The sequence below is a fragment of the Pyxicephalus adspersus genome, chromosome 4 (assembly GCF_032062135.1).
Source record: "Pyxicephalus adspersus chromosome 4, UCB_Pads_2.0, whole genome shotgun sequence".
Lineage (NCBI taxonomy): Eukaryota > Metazoa > Chordata > Amphibia > Anura > Pyxicephalidae > Pyxicephalus > Pyxicephalus adspersus.
The window spans coordinates 38,798,977-38,820,759 of NC_092861.1; the positions used below are offsets into that span (position 1 = coordinate 38,798,977).

General features: G+C 35.9%; 1 protein-coding gene across 2 annotated transcripts in view; it reads left to right on the forward strand.

Annotated features, from left to right (window-relative positions):
* PLOD2 (procollagen-lysine,2-oxoglutarate 5-dioxygenase 2) overlaps positions 1-21,783 on the forward strand; it is an 81,491-nt gene that overhangs the window by 7,701 nt on the left and 52,007 nt on the right. For both annotated transcript variants that reach the window (XM_072407905.1, XM_072407906.1), the window contains exon 2: positions 20,739-20,830. In XM_072407905.1, coding sequence (XP_072264006.1) covers positions 20,739-20,830 — 92 coding nt within the window. The remainder of the gene's footprint in view (positions 1-20,738; positions 20,831-21,783) is intronic.

Here is a 21,783-nt window from a genome sequence, read left to right on the forward strand (position 1 = left end):
CAACTAAATTTTCTCTCATATCAGCTTTTTAAAATGACATATTTACATAACTTAGAGGCTATATGAATGGATTTGTGCAAAGTTGCAAGCTTTTAAACAGGTAAATACATATATATTTATGTGTAAATATTTACACAAAAAGAGAACAAGAGAGGAAGAGACACACAGGTTCTGAAAGGGGGACAATCCTTCCAAATCAAGGACAGTGGGGGGCATATAGTTCTGTGAGTATTTTTACATATGAAATACAAGGTAGAAAACATTTTGGAATATTGTGATTTGCTTACAAACAATTTTTGAGAATATGCATACTAAACATTTTTCACAAAAGTAGCACATACTTGTAATGCAAATTTCCCTACATCTTAGTCTTTATTTAAAGCATTCAAATCTTTGCATCAAAAACTTTGATGTTGTTTTAAGTACTTCTTGCTAATTTAATTGAGGAAAAAAAAGTGGTTTTTGTTTTTTCATTAGGAGCAGGCTAGAGTATTTAACATGTATGATTTCCTCGAAGTAAAAAACAGTTCTTGTATGGAAGGCCTGGAATGCTGGAGGCCTGCCTTCGGGCTTCTACATAATACTGTATCTATAGGATTCGTGTTTTTTGTGCTACACATTCTCCAATGTGATAAATGGCTTATAAAGAGATTCTGTTTCCAGACGATTTATTTCTTTAAAAAACTTCCCAGACCATCATGTGTGCAATTACTGAATTTTCTTTCTATTTTCTTCAAGAACCCTGTCTTGTTTAGGCATCTAAAAGGTCTGAGACTGCTGTTGGGTGCCACCATCTTGGATGATATAACCGCAGCCCCAGCAGACACGGAGCTCTTGCTCAAGTAACACTTTATAGAAAGAGGAGCCCATAAGATTATTTCAGGTCTCTGGGAACCCCTTCCAAAATTCATTTGGTGAAAGTTGGGGAAAAATGCCCTTTACGTTAATAGTTATTAGAATTACTATAATGCTCTGGATGTCACCTATAGAGAAAAGCAAATTGATCTGTTGGCTCAAGAAGTATGCTGATACCACAATTTGGTTGGTAATCTTCTGCAATTTAAGGAACCCCTGGGAACCTCTGGAAGAACCCTGGCTGTGAATGTCAGCATTATAGTATTCGGTTTTGCTCCTTCCTCAACAGGTACATACAAGCATATTTAGGGAGGTGAAGGAAAGGGTGGAGATGCTGGGTCAACACAGATGACAGTAACTAAACACTTCTGATTTAGAGAAGACTATGATGTGCAAGAAGGGGGGGGGGGAGCTAGGTAAAAGGACTCTTTTGAATAATCTATGTTTTTTTTTTTTTTAGTAAAATCAAAGGCACATTGCAAAAATAAATAAAATTACCATACAAGTGCATTAAAAATACCTACTTCTTTTTATAAGTTGGTCACAAAATTGCCTAAAATTGCTTTTTGTGTCTTGGTGCAGTGGCCATTTGAAATTACTTGTACTTCGTATGTTAACCATGGAACAAGTATTGGGGCTGCCATTCTATTAAAAATGTTAGATGTCTAGCTGTTTGCCAGATTAGAATTACTATCATAATGTGCATTACTGCTATGGATGTAATAGCAATGGTCACTCATCAAGTAATAATCAACATGCAAATAGATGAAAGGCAGACTAAAGATTTTAAAATTTAACTTCATTTTAACATAAAATTAACACAAAAAGCAAAACTAAACTGTAAAAACAAAATTTGTGAGCAGGCAGCTGTTTTTGCAGAAGAGATGAGCTGTGTTTATTAACATAGCTCATCTCATCTCTGTCTATTACCAGTCTTCTACTGGATGTACATTGAGCTGGGCATGGGCAGCTTAGTGTATGATCTCCGCACACCTGGGTACCAGGAATTATTGAACTTCAATGTGCATGCACGGCAGTTACGTCATTTCAGCCTTTCCAATCAAAATAGCCAAAGACCCAAACCTGAAAGAAAACCAAATAAAGATGTTGGTACCGGTGATGGGGGAGTTTTTCTGCTTTATATACAACCTGCTTCCTGAGTGATATCTGATGTTTATTCTAGCATTCATCCTGTACATCTAGTTGCATTGCTTGCTGCATCATGTGGCTGTTTATAGTCTCCTATTCTAAGCTGCTTAAATCATACTGTTAAACTAATAAATGTGGAATAAATTATTGAAATACTTTGTTTTCATTGTGCTGTCTGAGACTTTGTACTGTTGATAAATGTCATGTTGATTATACTGGTAAGTGACACTGCTCTCTCTTCCTTGCGAGCTACATTTTTAAAAGTCATAATCATTTACCAACAAAAAAAACTTGGACTTAATAACTCCTGTGCGCGGTTTATTTTAAAAGGCAGGGCTCCGCGATCTACACGCGTTGCCTTTGCAATCAACCGGTAGATTGCGATCCACCTGTTGGGCACCCCTGATTTAAGATATTAGGCAGGCAATAGTTTGCAACATTCTAAGTTCTACTTCATTTTAAAGTAAATACTGCAAAAAAAATCCATATCCTGACTTAATGGGCATGAGTAGCGATTCTTCTGTTAAATGTCAACCCTGGAAAGGAATCTGTTACATTTCTTTTTTTTCTTTAAAGTAATCTACACCTCTGTAAATGTTGTGTTTCCCAGAAAAATTTGAAAGGGACCTCTCCCACTTTTAGGTTTTCCTGGAACCCACTTTTCCCTGTGGCTGAAAATACTCTTAAACTTTTTCATCATTATGACTTCTTCCTTAGCGTTTTTCTTTACGTCATGGTTTTGGCATTTTTAGCTTTTAATAAAGATCTGGCAAATGTGATGAGTAATATGCTTTTATTTCATGTGTATGACTTTTTCATGAAAGGAGTTTTATTACTTCTACTAAAGTTAAATACTTTAGACCGCTTGGAACTAAAAATCTGTTTAATAGAGTACTGTCTATGTAGTGAGAGGTGACTGCGTGAGAGTAAAAATCTTCTCAAATTGAAAGCAAATTCCACCTCCAAAAGCTTTCATTGGAACAAATGAAGAGGTTGGGAGATTTCTGCGAATCCAATGACCACTGTCACATTTTGGATCCTTTCTGTTTTGGTGGCGGTCATGAGAAAAATACTGAAAAAGAATGGTGAATGCAGGAACACTTTTTAAGTCATATACAACAGCCCTGTGTTTTCTAGTCCTCAAGCCTGTTTTGATTTAGGGCTCATGTTAACAGACGGTCTTGTTCAGTGCAGGAATTTGCTATTCAAACTGATTTATTTGAGGGGCAAACATTATGATTGACAAGAAAAGCATTTGATTTGCTTTGTAGACAGTTCACATGTACCCTTTCTATAGCTGGAAAAAGGGACCCCAATGCTAAGCCTGTTAGGTCTGAACTGTAATGTGTACTGCTCAAAGTCAATAGGATTTTGCTGACTGCATCTAATGTTGCGTTAGGATCGCACAATACCAACAACATAAGCCTTTGTTTAAGTACAAAACTTGGGGCAAATTCAAAAGTGGGTAGTTAAAATTTTGCCTTCATAATACTCAGATGTGTGAGCCCTTAGCTAATTGTAGGCAGTTTAAAAGAATGTATAGCATTTTTTCTTTGTCATTTATTTATTTTTTTTAATTAGAACAAACGTTTTGTTTGTACTTAATGATAAAATAAGTTATTGGACATCCACTGTCAAAGCAGACTTATTGTCCAATATATTTATCTGCATAATATTTCATTACATCTGGTATACTTAGATGATAAGCCAAAATGTTTTTAGCTTCAGTTGAACTGATTTTTTTGTTTTTTATGAGGTTATACCTAGAATTAATGGAGTGCCTTAATTAAAGCTCTGTCTAGATGAGTAACTTATTTCCAGTAATCATTGTGCTGCTTGTTATATTCCTAGTTTACACAGTAAAACAGCAGCTTGGATTAACCGCAAATAAATGACATTTGTCTGGTAACCAGATCAACTAGAATCTGTGGTGAATGTTGTGGTTGGCAAAGGCATTGGAAGAAGACAACAGTATTACTAAATATTTATTTAAGCTTGGTTCTGCTTACTCGAGGAAACAAATCCCTATTTTAGACAGGGACTCAAATGTTAATCTTCCTCTTTAACCCCTGAATGATTCCAAGGTACGAATTCCAGATGTTTTCAGATTCAAGTTGTTGAGTTCCATCTGCTTTACCGTTTACTGTTATAATACAATATTACTCTTGCTAATCTGGCCATCTGAATCTTATTTTTATTTTTTTTACTATACACAGTTGATACTTTATATGCATTTACATGCCTAATATGCTTTTTTTTTTTTATACTTTTATATTGTTATTCTCATATATCCATTTTTTTTTTTTTTAAATAAAAGTCAAAAAGTCTAGCTAAAAGTCAAACCTAGGACCGAGTGCTAACCTCTGAGCCACCATGCTGCCCAAAATCTGAACTAAATATGTTAATTAAAACATATAAAGGAGTCACAAACATGGATTTGAATAAGAAAACTTTCAATTTTAGAATAGAAGTGGCCATAAAAATGCCTTCTTTTCCTTTGGATAGCAGACTCATAGGTGAAGCTCAACCTATGGTGTATACACTGAATTAAAGTGGACATCTGGCTTAATTTTATAGTTTCATTCCGTTAGGGGGAAAGTGTGCCCTGTGAATCAGGCACAATAAATATATATAATTTATTTTTAAATAAAAGCAGCTTATATTGCAGCCAAAACCATCTTTGGTGGGATGGAGGTGATGGCCCAGGAAATGGGTAATAGTGTGTTTTTCTTTTCTTTCCCTATTGCTCCCAGTTGGTACCTGGGCTCATGTTTTCAAAGAAAAGGTAAAATTGGTGATATCCTGCCAGCTGTATATACATGTCTTGTTTTTGTGGCAGCATCTGTTAAGTTTTTTTGCTGAACATCTTCAACTGTGAAGAAAAGCAATCAGAGGCTTATAAGTAAGAAAACAGATACTGGTGTAAAAGTAGATAGTACATAGATATTTAGATGCATATTCCAAATAATTCACTTTAGAATTGGCCAAATTTACACGTATCTGCAGTACCCTAAAAAAAGTTTTAGATTCCACTTTCTTCAAAAGTTCCCAGCTATACCCATATGTTTTACAACTATTCACAGTTTGGCTGGAGATCAATGTTAATGAACCACCTTTTGATTTTTCTTTCATTCCCTGATTTTTCATGGAACTCAACAGCTGGATGCTATCGTTTACAGTATATATCATGAAGTGTGATTGATGTACTCAAATTATTCTGGAGACATCACTGCTCCTCTCACTTTTACAGCTGAGATAAAGGCATGTTTTAAATTATACTGTATGTAGAAAATCAGCCGGGATTTTCACTGTAAACAGAAGAAAGGCCAGTTTGGGCAGTCTGGAGTAGAATATACAAATGTGGTGACCCTGACGTGAATGTCAAATCCCAACATGAGTGACATAAGTGTGGGAAAGATAGACATTCCTTTCATCGCAAACTATTTATAGAATGTAAACTTCTAGAATCGCTCAGTATGTGGTAAAGTCCCGAGTTCCGAAAACCCAGTACAATGTGTTTATTTCAATACAAAGAGAAATGTTTAAAAATTGACATCTTCAAAACGTACTTAAAAGAAAAATGCAATTTAGGCTTAAACCATCTGGATTAATTTGTAACTAAAAGGCTTTGGTGCAAACTCGGAAGAGGGAACACCCTTATGTCTCATACAGTCATTCGGACTGTTTCTTTTAACGTTCTACATAATAATTTACAGGGAGGGCCAGACATGGTAGAGTTGTTAATGTCTAACAATGGAATAAGCAAATTCATTTTATGGAAAGATTTTATTCTTAACTTTAATGAATGCACACATGCGGAGGATTGGATAATAAAACTCCATGAAGATTGTTTTGTTTGGAATATCTAATAGTATGAATCTTCCCATAACAGCCGGATTTGCATACAGACAATAAATAACCTAAATTTCCAATTCTTTATTTCTTTTTTCTTAATTTAGGTTTTTATATTGGCTTTAAATTTAAAAAAAAACTGCTTCTCTCTAGATCTATAACAGGGGTGTCAAACTCCAAAAACACTGAGGGCCGAAATGAAAAACTTGAAATTTACTGAAAAAATTGAGGAAGTTTACTACTTCATCCATAACTAACAAAAACAAACCCCTCTACACAAACTTTGGAATTGAAAAGACTAATTTCTGTCTATCTATGCAGCCTGTGTGTTATTCATCCTCTCACATCACAAGTTTGTCTGACACTAAATATTACTATGTAGTCTCTAATGGATTGAATCAAACACCATGCCCCTGGTAGTCAGGCACCATGTGATCATTGCCTAGGCTTTGTGTCACATGATGGGTGTACAGGAATATTGTCTTTATATTGCAAATGATGATGTGAGGTGGTAACATGAGCAGGCGGGCCAGTTGTAGTTCATTTTCGGAATTCTTTCAGGGGCCAAAAAAACGGCCTTAAGGGCCAGATTTGGCCTGCGGGCCAGAGTTTGACACCCCTGATCTATACGATGCTTGAATATCCCAGAGCAGCTTAAGTATTGATTACACGGAAACTTTAAGCAAAAACAGGTAAATCCATATGTTTCCTATTTTTACCTGACAAAAGATTTCTAATTCTTCACTGCCTTTTTAGTGGATCCTAGTCTCGGGGACAAATTCAACTCCTGACCCCTACATGTCAGAATTGTAAATGGTTTAGTCCTTTATGTAATTCAATATGGTATGCTTAATGGCTACTGTCATTTTTATGTTTGCTTAACCTTCTTGGTCTGCTTTAAAATTATACAAATACAGGCGATCCAACATTTTCTTGCTTAAAAAAAAAACAAAAAAAAAAAAACAACTTTTATTAAAAACAAGTGTTCCTAATATTGCAAAAACTGATAATGATGATTCCAACCAATTTTGCTACCACTAGACAGTATCCCAAATACCAGGTTTCTTACACAAATATAGTATAATGATACATGCAATTATAATTGGCATAAGCCACTTTTCCCATGTCACAATATGAAATGTGCCCTGTCTATTGCTGTACATTTTCCGGGACTGTGTGTGTATGTATATATGTGTGTATACACACACACAACACACTTGTGGTGTAAGCTTTGGTGCTGTATATTGCATATATATACTTTTATGTATTGTACCACTTGGTTGTTTTATTTTTTAATGCATTTTATTATTAGATTAAATCCAGTCTCTGGAACTTTAAAACTTTACAAACAGACATGAAAAATGTTTTACTTTAAGTTGTGCTCGTGTTCTCAAACTGCATATTTAAGTATTACTTTTTTTGTAAATCCTAGTTTGAAAATTGCTTGTTATTAAAGTTAATTAAAGGTATTTTGGTTTCTAGCTGCTTTCCTGATATACATGGACCATTGTGTGGTTTTGACATAGTGGCAGCTGATTTCTTCTATAGTGTCATTTGTAATGTTATACTAAATTTGTGCACGGGGAAAAAGCAACTGTAAAAATCACAAGCTTGACCCTGGGGTAGGTCATGACCAAATGCAAGAACAAAAGACTTTTTAGAAACTTTACATTCCCCATTTGCGTTTTAGAGTGCAGAAACCATCCATTTATTTGCTTGGAGAAAATAAAATAAACTATAAGAACATGGGGATTTAGGCAAACAGCTACATTATATCATAAAATGACAATGATAGTTTGAGATATAAAGAAAAAAACTTCTCTTATATCTCACGTGAGATCTCTGTATTTACACATTTTAAATTGTGCTTATTATTGAACTCTTTGTTCTACTTATTGGTAGAGGTGTTGTAATGTGAGCTTATTTTTTTTTCTCATCCCTCCAAAACTTGTATGTCTGTCAGGGCATTTAGTTGACTACCTATAGCTTCTCTCTGCCCCTGTCTCCTATATTAGGAATCAGTGGGGCAAATTTATTATCCAGTTTTTAAATCTGGTCACCACTTTTACAATGTCACATACATAACAGGCTTTCCTTTTGGGCAATCAGTACTATAATCCCAAACGCTAATTATTCTTAAGTGCCCGTTATAAACTCCATACACCCAAATGGAGTAACTAATTGCTCATTTTTTAAAGTGCCCTATATAGTCCATTATTTTTATCGGCATACATTCTAGACAGTTTTTAAAATTGGGCGATAAGGCCGTTTGACGCAAACAGTATTAGTCTTTGTTGTGGTCTTTGACACTGGCACACAGTATCTGGTGTTTGCTACATTTTTATGAATGTAACACTGATGGCAATGTTAATTCATTCCTAAACTGTTTGTCAGCTGATTACTACATTGGAAATTGGCAATATAAATAGTCTACCTAAATAATGAGTTGGAAGTTGCTTTTGTGTCTCTTTCTGGAGCTGGATTCATAGCTTCTTAAAAACTACCTACCACTTCTATATCTAAGTTTACCTATCTAAGCTGGTTCAGTCTATCTACAGTCATCATACCACAATATATATCTGAAAAAGGATGTGTGCCCTTAAATGCAATCTCCACAAGTGGAGTCCTGTAAACTATGCAGAAGTCTACCTTGGTGTTAAATATGGTTTCTTGATCAGTTTAGATGCAGTAGGGGTAGACAGTATGACATGTCTGATAGCTCAGGTTGCCCTCTACCTTGCTCCTTCTCCATGTGACTTGTTCTCTTTTGCAAGCCCCTTCCAAAAGTTTCTCAATGTGTGGTTGCAGGCATTGAAAGTCCTGCACTGTATGTGGGGACAGAGAGGGAAAGAAAAGGAACAAATATGCTAATGATAGCTGTGATATCTCCTTGTGGGGGTATCCAAGACCTATACTTATATGACATTTGTTATGACACCAGCAAAGATACAATAAATAAACTAAAACCATAGTTCTAACTTCTTCTACCGCTAGTACTCTAGGGAGGCTTCTGAAAGCATGGCTTACTGGAATACTGCACACTGCATTTTACAACAACAGATCTGAAGGATTGATTAAGAATGAAACTGGTTAAAATACTTATTCTAATAAAGTAAAACATACATATTATAATTTAAACCCTGGTAGCAGTGCTAAAATAAAGTGTTGGAATTTTACTGTTTAACTTCTCTTCTAGAGGAAAACCTTATAAAAATATTTCACACTGTGAAAAAGTATCAATTGTCAAAATCTCTGTTTAAAATTAAATATTGTTTTTTTTTCTTTTACATAAAATAATTTTATTATGTGAAGGTTGAGATATAGGTCTTTAAATATAGCTGGTTGTGTGAAGGAAAATTAGGCTGCATTGCTAGCCTTTGCAGCTCTGTTAATGAGCAGACATTTCTTGTTCACACATGCAGCTTTAGTATCTTGTTTAACAGAGAGACTAAAGAAATGTGAAAGCCATGTGATAGGATCTTAGCTAGCCAAATAAGGCCACATGCACACAAGCATCCAAGGAAAGTAGTCTGCTTAGGTTCCCGATATATGCCAAGTGCTTGTTGGCTCTCCATGAATGAGAATTGTTTTGAGCTGGATGGCACGATGAACATGAACTTTGTATTTTTTACCACTCCCCCATATTAAAACAAACCCAAGCATGCATGAAAGGAGTGTTTTTAGGTTTTTTTTTTATGAAAGTCTTGGTAATTTCGTCAGCCCAATTTATAACTTTCTAGCCATCTAAATGTGGTATAGTCTGATACCAGCAGTTTTATTCTGCTAATGGGTACGTGTATGCATACAGTATTCGAATGTCTAAAAATTATTTTAGACACACAAGGTTTTTCTACTAACGGATACAAAAAAGCTCAGGGATCCATGAAAAACCCTTCCATGCGATCTCTCTTCCAAATTCGCAAAGAGCTCCATAAATTTTACAGGCTACAGTGGGCCCAGAGAAGAGCATGAACAAAGTGCCATCTGCTATAAACAACAAACGCCAAAAGTTTGTGAACACCAGACAGTCTTACCAACTATATGGCCAAAGAGATGTGAATCGTTGGAGTTCAACTGTTTCCTATTTTGCTAACACTACAGCATACAAAGACATCTGAGAAAATTGAGGCTTCTAACCTTATGGCAGTGGGACTGAAAAGGCCCTTTTCTTTTCCATTGGGACTTTTAGGTCCATATAGACCAGGGGTGCCCACACTTTTTTGGCTTGGCGGCTACTTTTAAAATGACCAAGTCAAAGTGATCTACCAACAATAAAAATGCTAAGCATATATTTATTTACCGAATATACTACACAGAAGTGACTGGAGCTAATGAGACATTGAATGGCAAAACGTTGCACAGACATTGCACTACAAGACTCTAGTGACAGGAAAGCTACAGTTCATCTGTCATAGGAGAATGACGTGCTGAACAAGAAAAAGAACTGCTAATCTGTACAAGGATATTCCGGTAATTACCCTGACACTGAGCCTGAACTGACTTGGCTGCCCAGCACTGCTCACCTCAGACTGCCCTCCTGCCCTCTCTGCCTCGTTCCCCACTGTTATGCGAGCCTTGGACGCAAAGTTCCTGGTGTTATCTGACAAAAGGCATGCCTATAGGCGTACAGCAGGGCTGCTGGTAAACAGCAGAGGGGTAAGTTGGGGCTCTGCGATCGACTTGCGTTGCCTTTGCGATCGACCAGTTGATCGTGGTCGACCTTTTGGTCACCCCTATAGATTTGGTGTATTTTGTTGTAACATGAGTAGTCTGTGCAGAGCATTGACCTCTACCTTTTTGAACATCTTTGGGATGAATTGGTAAAAACATTGATGCAAGCCTGGTCCTCTTATCCAGCATCAGTATCTGACCTCACAAACTCCCAAAGAGGCAGAGGAGGTAGTGAGGGGGAAAGAATTTCCTATAATTGCTATAGATTTGGAATGGGATGCTCTACAAGCCTAATATGTAAGACAGTGATGTGTTTCCAGTGTTCTCTACATAGGAAGATTATTAACTCCTTTCCTGAGTTGGGCTTTTTTCAAACTGAGAGTTACAATTAAGGATTTCACCTAAACTGTCCTTGCTGAAATCTGGTGTTGTGTTCATTATGTTGAACACTGCAATCTGCAGCATACACCTGACTTTTTTCATACAGCTTCAACTTCTAGTTTATGACCTCTGTATTAATTCAGCAAATAAAAGGTAACCAGCCACCAACAGCTCTGATTTTCTGCCCTCACCATCCAACACTTCATATATTGAAAGCCTCCAAACATTTTCCTTAATTGCATTTCATCATTAGGTCATCACTTGCTAAATATAATTGCATATGTGTGTTTAATTTTGTTCACGTTCACCTTGTGTTATGTTTTACTACAGTGAATGAAACCATAGTACCATGTTGCCAGCATTGTCTCTCCTCATTTACTAAGTCATTGGCATATACATATGAAATACTCTGGAAATCTTTCTCTAAATGCAGTGCAAGAAGAGTTATTTGAGATTTTATTATTTCTCCATTCTTACTCGGCCAAAGGGAATTCCTCCTGGAAGGCATTGGCTTGCTACTTTGCAAAAAAAAAAAAAGAAAACTAAAATGTTTTAAGAAGCATTTAAAATACTGCTTTGTACATTTGACAGATGTATGCCAAATTCTGATGGATTTGATCATTGTACTGCAGTAACGACATTTTATTTGTGAAATGAGTCTGTAGGCAAGTTAAAGCCTAACCTTTCAATGAAAATTATTGAAGTAAAATGCACACCCAAAAGCAATTTCCTGGAGAAAAAAAACATAGGATTGGGATTCCAATGTGAAAGTAGCCTAAAGGAAACCTTTGTATTTAACATCCATAGCAACCAATAAGACTGTTTAGTCATGGTACTCCGTGTAGTGGCTATTACTTGGACCCTTTAATTTTGGGATTTAATTAAAGTTTATTTAGGGGGGAAAAAGCATAAAAAAACCTATTTGGTACGCCAACTTTGGGGTCATCAATGTATTATTATTATTATTCTTAAACAGGATTTATATAACATATTAACATATTATGCTGCGCTGTACATTAAATGTATCAATAGACATTATTTTTCTGGCAGTTGACTTTTAAAAAATTGTTGCACATCTCTTTTATAAAAATGGGGTGCAGTTTGTAGCTCCACAGACTTCCCTCTGTTCAATGGTCCCAAAGTCAGCACAGCACATTGTGAGTAAAATGCATCTTTATGCTTTTTACATGTGTGCTGTTTGTCTTTTTGTTAAACCTTTTTTAAATTAGCCAGTAAGTGCACATAATCCTGCACATATTATAAGTTCACTAACATTATATTTATTTTATCTAAGATGTTGTGATAAGACAAATAGAAATTGTTGGGTGCATTGTCACCTTCAATACTTCACTGTTAAAATGAAGCCATTAAAAAGTTTTTGGGTTTTTTGTGCAATAAAAAAACGGTAGACAGAATGAAAACTCTTAGTTTAAAAAAACAAGAAAAACAACTAAAAAATAAAATCTGCTTTAAGCGGAAGTACAGTCTGTTTATACCATTTTCACCCATATACCGGTAATTATCCTACCTGACTCTGTTACAATGTAATGTCATCTTGGAGCAGCCATATTTCATGGTTGGGTCATACCCTGTTCTAAGCGAGAGCTCCTTAGATGAGTGGAAATGCTTGTTATAGCTTTTATTTGTCTTTTTAGTTTCTTTGTTTTGAATAGTTGTATGTATTGTTTTAGATGTGTGAATAGTGTTGTATGTTTTTTTTTTATTGGATGTGGATCCTAGAAACATTTACTAGACAAGTTGGGAAAACAAGGTAACAAAGTAATTTATGTAATTGGAGACGTGAATAATAAGGTGAGCTGGAGGAGCAGTTGGATTCTTTTTTATGAAGTCCATGTCAAATAGGGAACATTATGCACTTGGACATACAAATAGGATATAATGATTTTCTATCTAGAGGATCTCATTCAGTCAGAGCCTCCCTAATGGCAAATATTTGTGCGACTGTTGGAAATAGTTTCACACAAGGGTTCCAATAATGGTGTCTCAACTGACTGGCTCACCAACAGGATTTTGGTCTGTATGAAGCATACTGTTTGCTTCCAAAAGCAGCAGCAAGAAAATGTAATTATCTTTTTCCAAGCTGGACCTCCCTGCATCATGACCTAGATGTTTAAAGACAAAGAAACAACCTTTTAGAAGTAATAGGAACATGAAGAGTATTTAACCTTGTTTCTTTATTGCTGAATAGAATTTTATTGATTTGGGTCAATATAAGGTATTACTTATTATTGGTATTTGAATTGCCCTAAAAAGGAGAAAAATATTTGTTTTTCTAAATTCTTTCCAGTCTAATCACAGGCTAATCATTGTTGGTTGGAGGGGTTGGCAGGGTGCTGTACATGGCTTTTTAAAACATTACAACGCCCTACATCAGTAGCCCTCCCAATGTGCACTTAGCCATGCAAACAGTGAGCTGGCTCTTGAAAGTAGCTATGCAAATATCAAAATGCGTTGATCGGTGCATGTCAGTCTGGAGAATTGGTAACACTTAGACAGGCTTCAAGGGCTTGCATACTATCCTAGATAATAACCACATGTGATTCAGCGCCTCCTTTAATAAAGGCACAGAAATCCAATAAATAAAAGGGGCAGCCCAAGGACATTAAGGCTGAGGAGAAGAATTGGGTAATACTAGACGTTCTCCAGCCAAGAAATGATGGCTGCTACTTATTTGTTGCAGCTTGTAATACAAATTGTTGAAAGCTCACAGTTTGCAGTGAATTTAGACAAATCAATCTCTGTGCTGAAGACAAGTTTATTTACCTCTATTTACATAGCTCTGAAATATTTACAAGGGTCACAGTCATTTCACTAACTGCACCCTGGAAGTGGCCCACAATCTAACGTCCCTACCATAGCCCATGTCATTAACACCGTCTAAGGCCAATTGTTAAGGGGAAGCCAAGTAACCTAACTGCATGTTTTTTTGATTGTGGGGGTACCTGAGCACCTGGAGGAAACCCATGCAAACACGGGGAGAACATACAAACTCCATGCAGATGGTGCCCTGGCCGAGATTCCAAGCTGGATCCTAAAGCTGCAAAAGCCAGAATGCTTTCCTCTAAGCCACTGTGCCACCCACAGCACAAGTCTAATAACATCCAGGAAAGGCTGGAGTTCAGCTTTGAAGGACAACTCCAGCTAGGGCCAAAATAAAAAAAATATTCCCAACAGCTTTAAAAAATTTAAAAAAAGCAGTTGTGACCCTCACAATTCAGTGCTGATATGACAGTAATGGGCTTAGACAACTTTTTTTTTCACCATTTCCTTTTGCAAGTTCACATTCATGGTTTTGGCAAACTCATTTGCTTCAAGAAGTTCATCTGTTAAACTATTTCCACCAACCTCTAAAAATATCAAAAGTAAAGTAAACTGAGCAATATTGGCCATTTGAGCTGCCATTATTTAATCTTTATTTTAGTATTTGTGGCTCAGGTTCACTAAGTACATTTCAGTTCTGCGTTTAGATTATACTATCATAAACTAAAACTCCCCAAAGTCTAGCAATATTTCTTCAAATACACAAAAATGATAGTTTTTCTGTAGACTTTTATTTTTTTAGTTTTAAACGTTTACATTGAGTATGTGTGTATGTATATATGTGTGTGTATATATATATATATATATATATATATATATATATAATGTGTGTTTTGGTAAAGCAAAGGCTAGCAGATACATTTTATTAGCTGCATGGGAGAGAGTGTTTATCCAAGTTTCCTGCTATAAATGTAATTGAAGATGAAAGGGTTTTTATTGATACCAGCTGGTAATTGGTAATAAATATGATGGTAATAACACATTCTTTACTGTAAACATGATGACTGAGGTATAGTTTTAGTCCTGTGATTACATAACATCACAGATTATACAGTTTTTTGCTCTATAACATGTCTGTTAATTGTATATGATTTGTCCTGCTCACCAATGTATGCCTTAGACAAAAATATATGAGATGGATATAAAGATAGACTTTTACAGACACAATCACTTCCTAATGAGTAGGGACATGTTGCTGCAAATCTCTTTTTCCTTTTTTTTTCCTCTTAAAGCTGTATACTGCCGGTCTTATTTAAAGCAAATATAAAAGCATTCTGTTTTTTATTTTTCTTTATTGGTATAGACCGAAAAGCCATACAAAGCAAAAGCTATCTATATGTGTATTGACAAATGTTGTCTTTTTCACTTGTGATGTTTGATTACATTGATTAAATTCCAGTTTGGAATATGTTTTTGTTATCTTGATATGTTGCCAAAAACTCCAGTGCAATATTGACTGTTTAAGAGCTGTGGGTTCAGTGGCTGCAATAATCCACACATTACTGACGTCATTTGTTTTTCTCTTGTTGATCTTTCATTTTCTGAACATGTCATCGATGCTTTTCATGTTTTGATAAAGATCATTATTTTTTTTTTTTTTGTTTGTAATGCAACCAATGTTTTTCCACCTGCTGTGTACTTTAGGGGGTTTGCACCATTGTCTTTCTTACACTGCCCATAAGCATGTCTTGTTATTCACCTTTTGTTGCTCATGCTCAATCAGTACTTCTGTTAGCAATGACATACTTCTCGTAATCCCGTCTGCCAGGGTGTTCTGATGCTAGAATTCAGAACTCATAATGTGCTCTTGAAACTTTGTAGCTATAGTATTTGGCTGCACCCTCGATTCATATGTGTATAGGTCATATGAGCAGAAGAAGTGTTTAGTGTGCAGGAATATTAAGTATAGCGGTCATTGAATTTCTAATTTGAATATGTATAGTAGGTGCTTCCATTCTGGGGATTTGTGAATGGCTGATACGAGTATTGTTGCAGACTGATTTGTGGTCCTGTGCGATTCTGAATTGTTGCACATTCTAAATAAACATTTTCTGCTGAGACTATGGTGTGCATGTAATATTCTGCCTATCCTGACCTTTGTTGTGTGGTACATAAATTCTGTACTATAACTACAAAAATGATAGGCACAATACCTATCTTCTGTAAGATGTAAAAATATCCTTGAAATACAAGGTTTTATTGTAATTACAGTTCTTTTTTTTTCATTTGGATGTAATAAAGCATTGCATACATGAAACTGCACTTACTCTAAAATATAGGCTGGTAAAGTAGACTTAATCTATGTGGGTTTATGCATAGTACAATTTATGTGGATGCTCCTTAATTAAAATTCTTTTGGGAATTCCCTTGATAACTTGTTTGGCATATTTGCCCACTACATTCAACCAGTCATTAAATTATTCCTAGCACGCAATGCAAACTGGTTGTGAAGTTGTTTCAGGTCAAACCTAGGGTGGCATTAAAGTGTAACTAGCATAACTTTAAAGGCAAAAAATAAAAAGTCCTGCAACTTTTACCAGCAGAGAGGGGGCTGAAGCGGCCCTGCAAGCTCGCCTCCAGGCCCTTAGTAGGTCTGAGGCTCTTTCGACCTGCCAGACCTTCTCTGGCCTTTACTGCTCAGATTCCATGGAGGTGATGACTTCCATTCTGGGGGTAGTGATAAGCCTGTGTGGCCAATCTAATGTTCTCTCCAGTGCAACACTGCCTTGAGCCTTGGGCTGTGTTACAGATGCTCAGGCTGAGTGGCCCCTGACCTGTAAATTGGCCAACAAAAGCAAATTGTTGATGAGGGAAGGAATCTGAGCATCAGTAGTCTCCCTTAAATATACAACTGTTAATAAATGTAACACTCTTGTAAAAACTAATATATACTGTATGTAACATAATATAAGTAACCTAACCAAATATCCCTTCTAGACTTATAAATAAAGTAATAATGATGCCTATATAATATAACCAAGATTTGTGAAGAAAAAAGTTCCAAGTTTTTGCATATTTAGAAGCGAAATTCATGTGCACTGGAACTTTCCACCCATATATTGAACTTGTCTACTTCCCGGGCCTAATTTTTTGGAAGGCATTTATTCTTTATTTCTTTTGGCTTTATGTTTACTTCTTATTGTAGAGGTGATTATTTTTTTTAAACAGAATTAGAACTTTAAAACGCCTGGGGTTTGATTATTTTGTTGGTAAAAATAAGCATTTCTAATGTTAAAAACTGGGCGGAAGAACGGGTGACCTGATCACATTTTAATTACCGGTAGCGGAAATATTTGTTTTCAATACTATAATTTCCTTGCTGCAAAAAAAGAAATAAGCAATCACAGGGAAGTCTGCCCAGACAAAAATAAATTTTCCCTCTTTACTCCACATTTGATCTTTCTGCTTAAAATTTCAATAAAGAGACCATAATTGGCCTTTCACTGATTTTTATTCCATGCAGTAAAGAATCCGCAAACGTAAAGGCCTGCCAAGTAAAGGCCTGAGTTAAAAAAACATGTACTGGCAGCATGTAGGAGAAATGGATACAAAACAGCAACTCAGCTCATCAATGGAGCACCCTGCTTGATGTATCTTATAAGGCAGCGGTCCACAACCTTTTGGAGCTAGCGGACCACTAAATCTAGGACTGTCCTGTGTTTTTTAAAGAGAAAAAAACTTCCCTCTGAGTGACGTCGTAATGACAGAACCCACCCACTCTCCCATCGCAGGTCTGATCCACAGACACAACCTGCCGTTTGACCTGAGGCTGCGATCCGTAAAGGGGACATGGTCCTCGCTGGGGAGTGCACTGGCCAGAGCCACGGACCACCATTTGTCTCCGTGCTCTCGCGCCCCACCTGTCAGAGGGTCACAGCCCACTAGTGGGCCACGGACCGGGAGTTAGGAACTCCTGTTATAAGGAACAGAATTTATGGGGTGGCTCATTTTACATTACCATATTTTTAGTCCCTAGCTGGGTGTATCTGTGTGTACACTAAATTGGTTCAGTAAGACAATGCATATTTTTACTGACCAATTATTTCTTTATACTGATGCTTAGACTACTAAAGAGGAACTCACACAGCATACTTGCTGATTATGGCACAGACTTATCTGTGTGCAGCCTCTCTGCTGTGGTGACAGATCCAGAACCTGGCATTGCCATATCAGAAGATGCTGCCATCTTTGCAGCAGACTTCAGAGAACAGGACAATCCTCTTTGGCCACTGATGATATATATCTTGTGTATGCGTCTCCGGGGGTGGTACCACAACAAAGCTGAGCTCTACACTGCGTATGCACCGTACAGTTTAGTTTAGAGCTAAGACAAAGCCACCAATTAACTCTACCTCCTGGTGACTTTTTTAGTTTAGGTCTCCTTTAAGCTAAGAACACACATTAGCTAATTGTGGCTTAAAACAAATAATTCTTTATGAGCAAGTATTTGCAAGGAATGACATATTAAGCCACAATGCTTTACATTTGGTAACAACTTCATTGTTCACATAGCTCAACAACCAACTAACTGGAGATGTGATTGTTTAAAGATTACACGCCTACTGGCCATTTTGCTCGTTTTTTGTGTGCAATCATTTGATGTAGATGTTTTTTTGAATAACCATCTTGCGACAATATATTACCTAACCATATGCCTGAAATTTTTTGCTTAATCTGTCAATTAATCTAACATGAATTTAGCTTTGGCTAAATGAGTCATCATGGGAACCTGAGACTAAAAATGTAAAACATTAGAGCAATGCTTATGGAGATTTTTTTTTGGTTGTGTGTTTGTTGGGTAATTAAAATATTATATAAATATGGGAATGTAAAGGTGGGTGATAATGTTGGTTCAACTACATTGCTATACTAGGTTTATAAGCTATCTGTAAAGGCAATACTAACAAATCAAGCTGTGGTAAAGAATTTTTACCTTAAATGTAAAATGACTGAGCTCAAATAGTCTTTAATAAGCAAGCTTCCTCTGTATAATACTAATTCTGTCATGGGCACCTTTTGGCTTGTCGAGCTGTCCACATCAATAAAAAGTCATCTGGTTATGAACTTCAGTCTCAGTCTTTTCATTACCTAATTTCCTGCTATTTACTTTTGAGACTGGGATATAAAAGGGGTCAAATTTCTTCAATTAATGACTCAGTCAGTACATGGGATTTACTAATTGCAAAAAAAAACAAGTAAAATAGCTTTGTACTATTGCATTTCTTCTTTATTAAAGAAGAATGTTCTTTTTCACTATAGACATGTCCTAAAATCCATATCCATGTCTACTGCTCTTCAGAATATGAACAGCTCTAAAAGACTTACTCTTTCTGCATCATTCTATTTTGTCAGTCCCTTATATGTCCCTAAAACAGACTAACTATGCTACAGAAGTGAATACATTGCTGATATAACCCAATACACCTTATAGGAACTCCAAAATGAACATACCTCTATTACCCAATAGTACATCCAGGTGTCTTCTCTGATTCAGTGCCCCACATTTTTGGACTCCCTGTTATGAGAATTTCTATTGGATTCCTAGATAAAGTGCCTGACCCAATCAGCTCCTTTCCTTCCTAAGCCTTATTAAGGATGATGCAAACTGGGAAAGGCTGGAAAATCTTATATTTGCAATTTGTCAGATCAGGTGTGGTCACTGAATCAGAGAAGTTACAATCATGATTTCTCACACTGCAAAAAAAAACATAATTTGTTCAAAAACTGAACTTCTTACTTCATTAAGAAATGTAGGTGATCACAAGAGGTAAGTTGGGCTGTTTTTAAGCAGTAATATTTAGTATTACCCTGAGCAGTTACATTGTTCCATATAAAAGTTTTGTAATGTGGTATTATAAAAATGAGTTGTGAAGCTTTTGAATTTTAGGATGTGCAGCTTGTGAACTTGAAAATTCAGTTTAACAATTTAATAGAATTGTGTTTAAACAGGAGTCTCGAGGCAAAGCACAAATATCAGAATCAATAAGTCGTTATAAATTATTTTTCTTTTTTTTTATTCATTCTTCTAATAAATGTTGGCCCTATAACAGAACAGGAACCATTTCTAGACACCATGTTCCTGTAAAATTTGAACATATTGTAATTTTCAGTTCACTTTGTACTCATAAGTTTACTGCTGTTTGGAGCTTTCATAAGTTGACAAAATATTCTTAAATATTTTTAAGCTTAAAAAAACTACAAAAAGTAGAAATAAAAACTCTGTAAAACTGAATTGATGGCTTATTAATGATTAGTAAAACCCAAGGCATATTTGAGTAGATAATAGCACTATTTTCTCTTCTTTCTACATAGCTTAATGAAGCCCTTCTCAACCTTTTTTACCCCCAAGGAAATAAATTTCAGGTCTATAGGAACCCCTTACCAAAACCAAGTAAATGGGGCTTTGTGGGAATAACCACCTTAAATTTTGGTTAGTGGTAAGGATACCCCCTGCAAACAGCTACAAAGATCCTTGGTGTTATGCCACTGGTTCTTTCATGTGACATTTGACCCAGAACTATGCAGATATAATTAAGTAGGAGGTCAATCGTCCACAACACTAGGAAACCCACAGCAACCTCAAAAGCAATCTGAGGGCTCTACTGAACCCTGTGTTAGAATGGCTGGCTTAAAGTGACTTTCATCTTGGTGTATGGAAGGAAACTTATATTTTAGTACTGCAGTTGGGGATTTTTTGAGTCCTTGGCAAAATGTCTCATATCATTGACTTGATTTTAAATTCACATATATCAAAATAGTTTTGTCTCTTCTCTTCCTAAACACTATCTATGTGTTCAGTAGCTCCTTATATCGCGTATCTAAAATGATGTACAGCACTGTGTAATATGTTGGCGCTATATAAATCCATTTTATTATTAATAATAATAATAAAAATATCATGTTCTTTGTAAATGTTTTTTATTGTTATGCTTTCCTTAATTTAGAGTAAGTCAACAAATTAATTTTTTTTGTTGTTTTTTATTTTTTAGACAAATTGTTGGTTTTTACTGTTGCAACCCAAGAAACAGATGGATTTCATCGATTTATGCTGTCAGCCAAGTACTTTAACTACACTGTAAAGGTATGCTTTTTCAATAGAAGTTACTTATGTCTAAACATGTGAGTTTTCTATTAAGGCTTTTATATTGCAATCACAAGCATTTCTCAGTATTGTATCTGTATGACTCATTGTGTCCCATGCTTTTCAGATCTCCTAAAAGTTTTTCAGAACAATTTGGTTTAAGCATATATTACTGTCATTGTAAGGAGAATTTCCCATATCCGCTATAAAGACACAGTGCAAAAAAATTCCCTCATATCTTCCACTGCTTTGGACTGGCACACAGGTGTATCAGCATGATCCCTTAAAATAGGTAGGGCTATATCAAGCCAAATAAAATCAAGAGTCACAGAATTATAATTGAAAACCAGTAAGATATTTTAGTAAGATACCCTGACTGTTCTTTGGCCTCAAAAGTGGATACTGGATTTTTATCGGCCAATTGCCTAACTGAGTCCTGGGATTTGGCATTGACCAAGTTAAAAAATCTTAAGGTATACTTTACTGGAGTTAAAAAAAATGTTTACTGATTGATTACTGCATAATTTTTGTTACAAAAAATATGTAAAAAACATTTTGTATTGTTATATTTATAATAATATTTTCTCCTATCATTTTGAAATTTACACACCTTGGTTGGGTCAAGTCAAAATCAAAGACCATGGCAGGGTTAAATGAGATTTAATGCTTTGTACCAAAGCACCAAGCAAACCAATGTTTTCGACAGTATTGTTTTAAACAAACATACCCATTAATGGAAAATAGTTCAGGTTAAAATTGGGAAAAGTTGGAAATTTAGTAAGGCAATATCAGGCACCCTATTGCTGGGTGAAAAAAAGCGATCACAAGTCTTAACCTCCTAGCCGTTAAGCCCGACCTTCGTACGGGCAAAAAAAAATGGCTAGGATGGTTAACCCCGAGTTTTTTCCCATCCTTACTTACCTGGTCCCGCTGTGCTCATCCAGCGTCGTGTT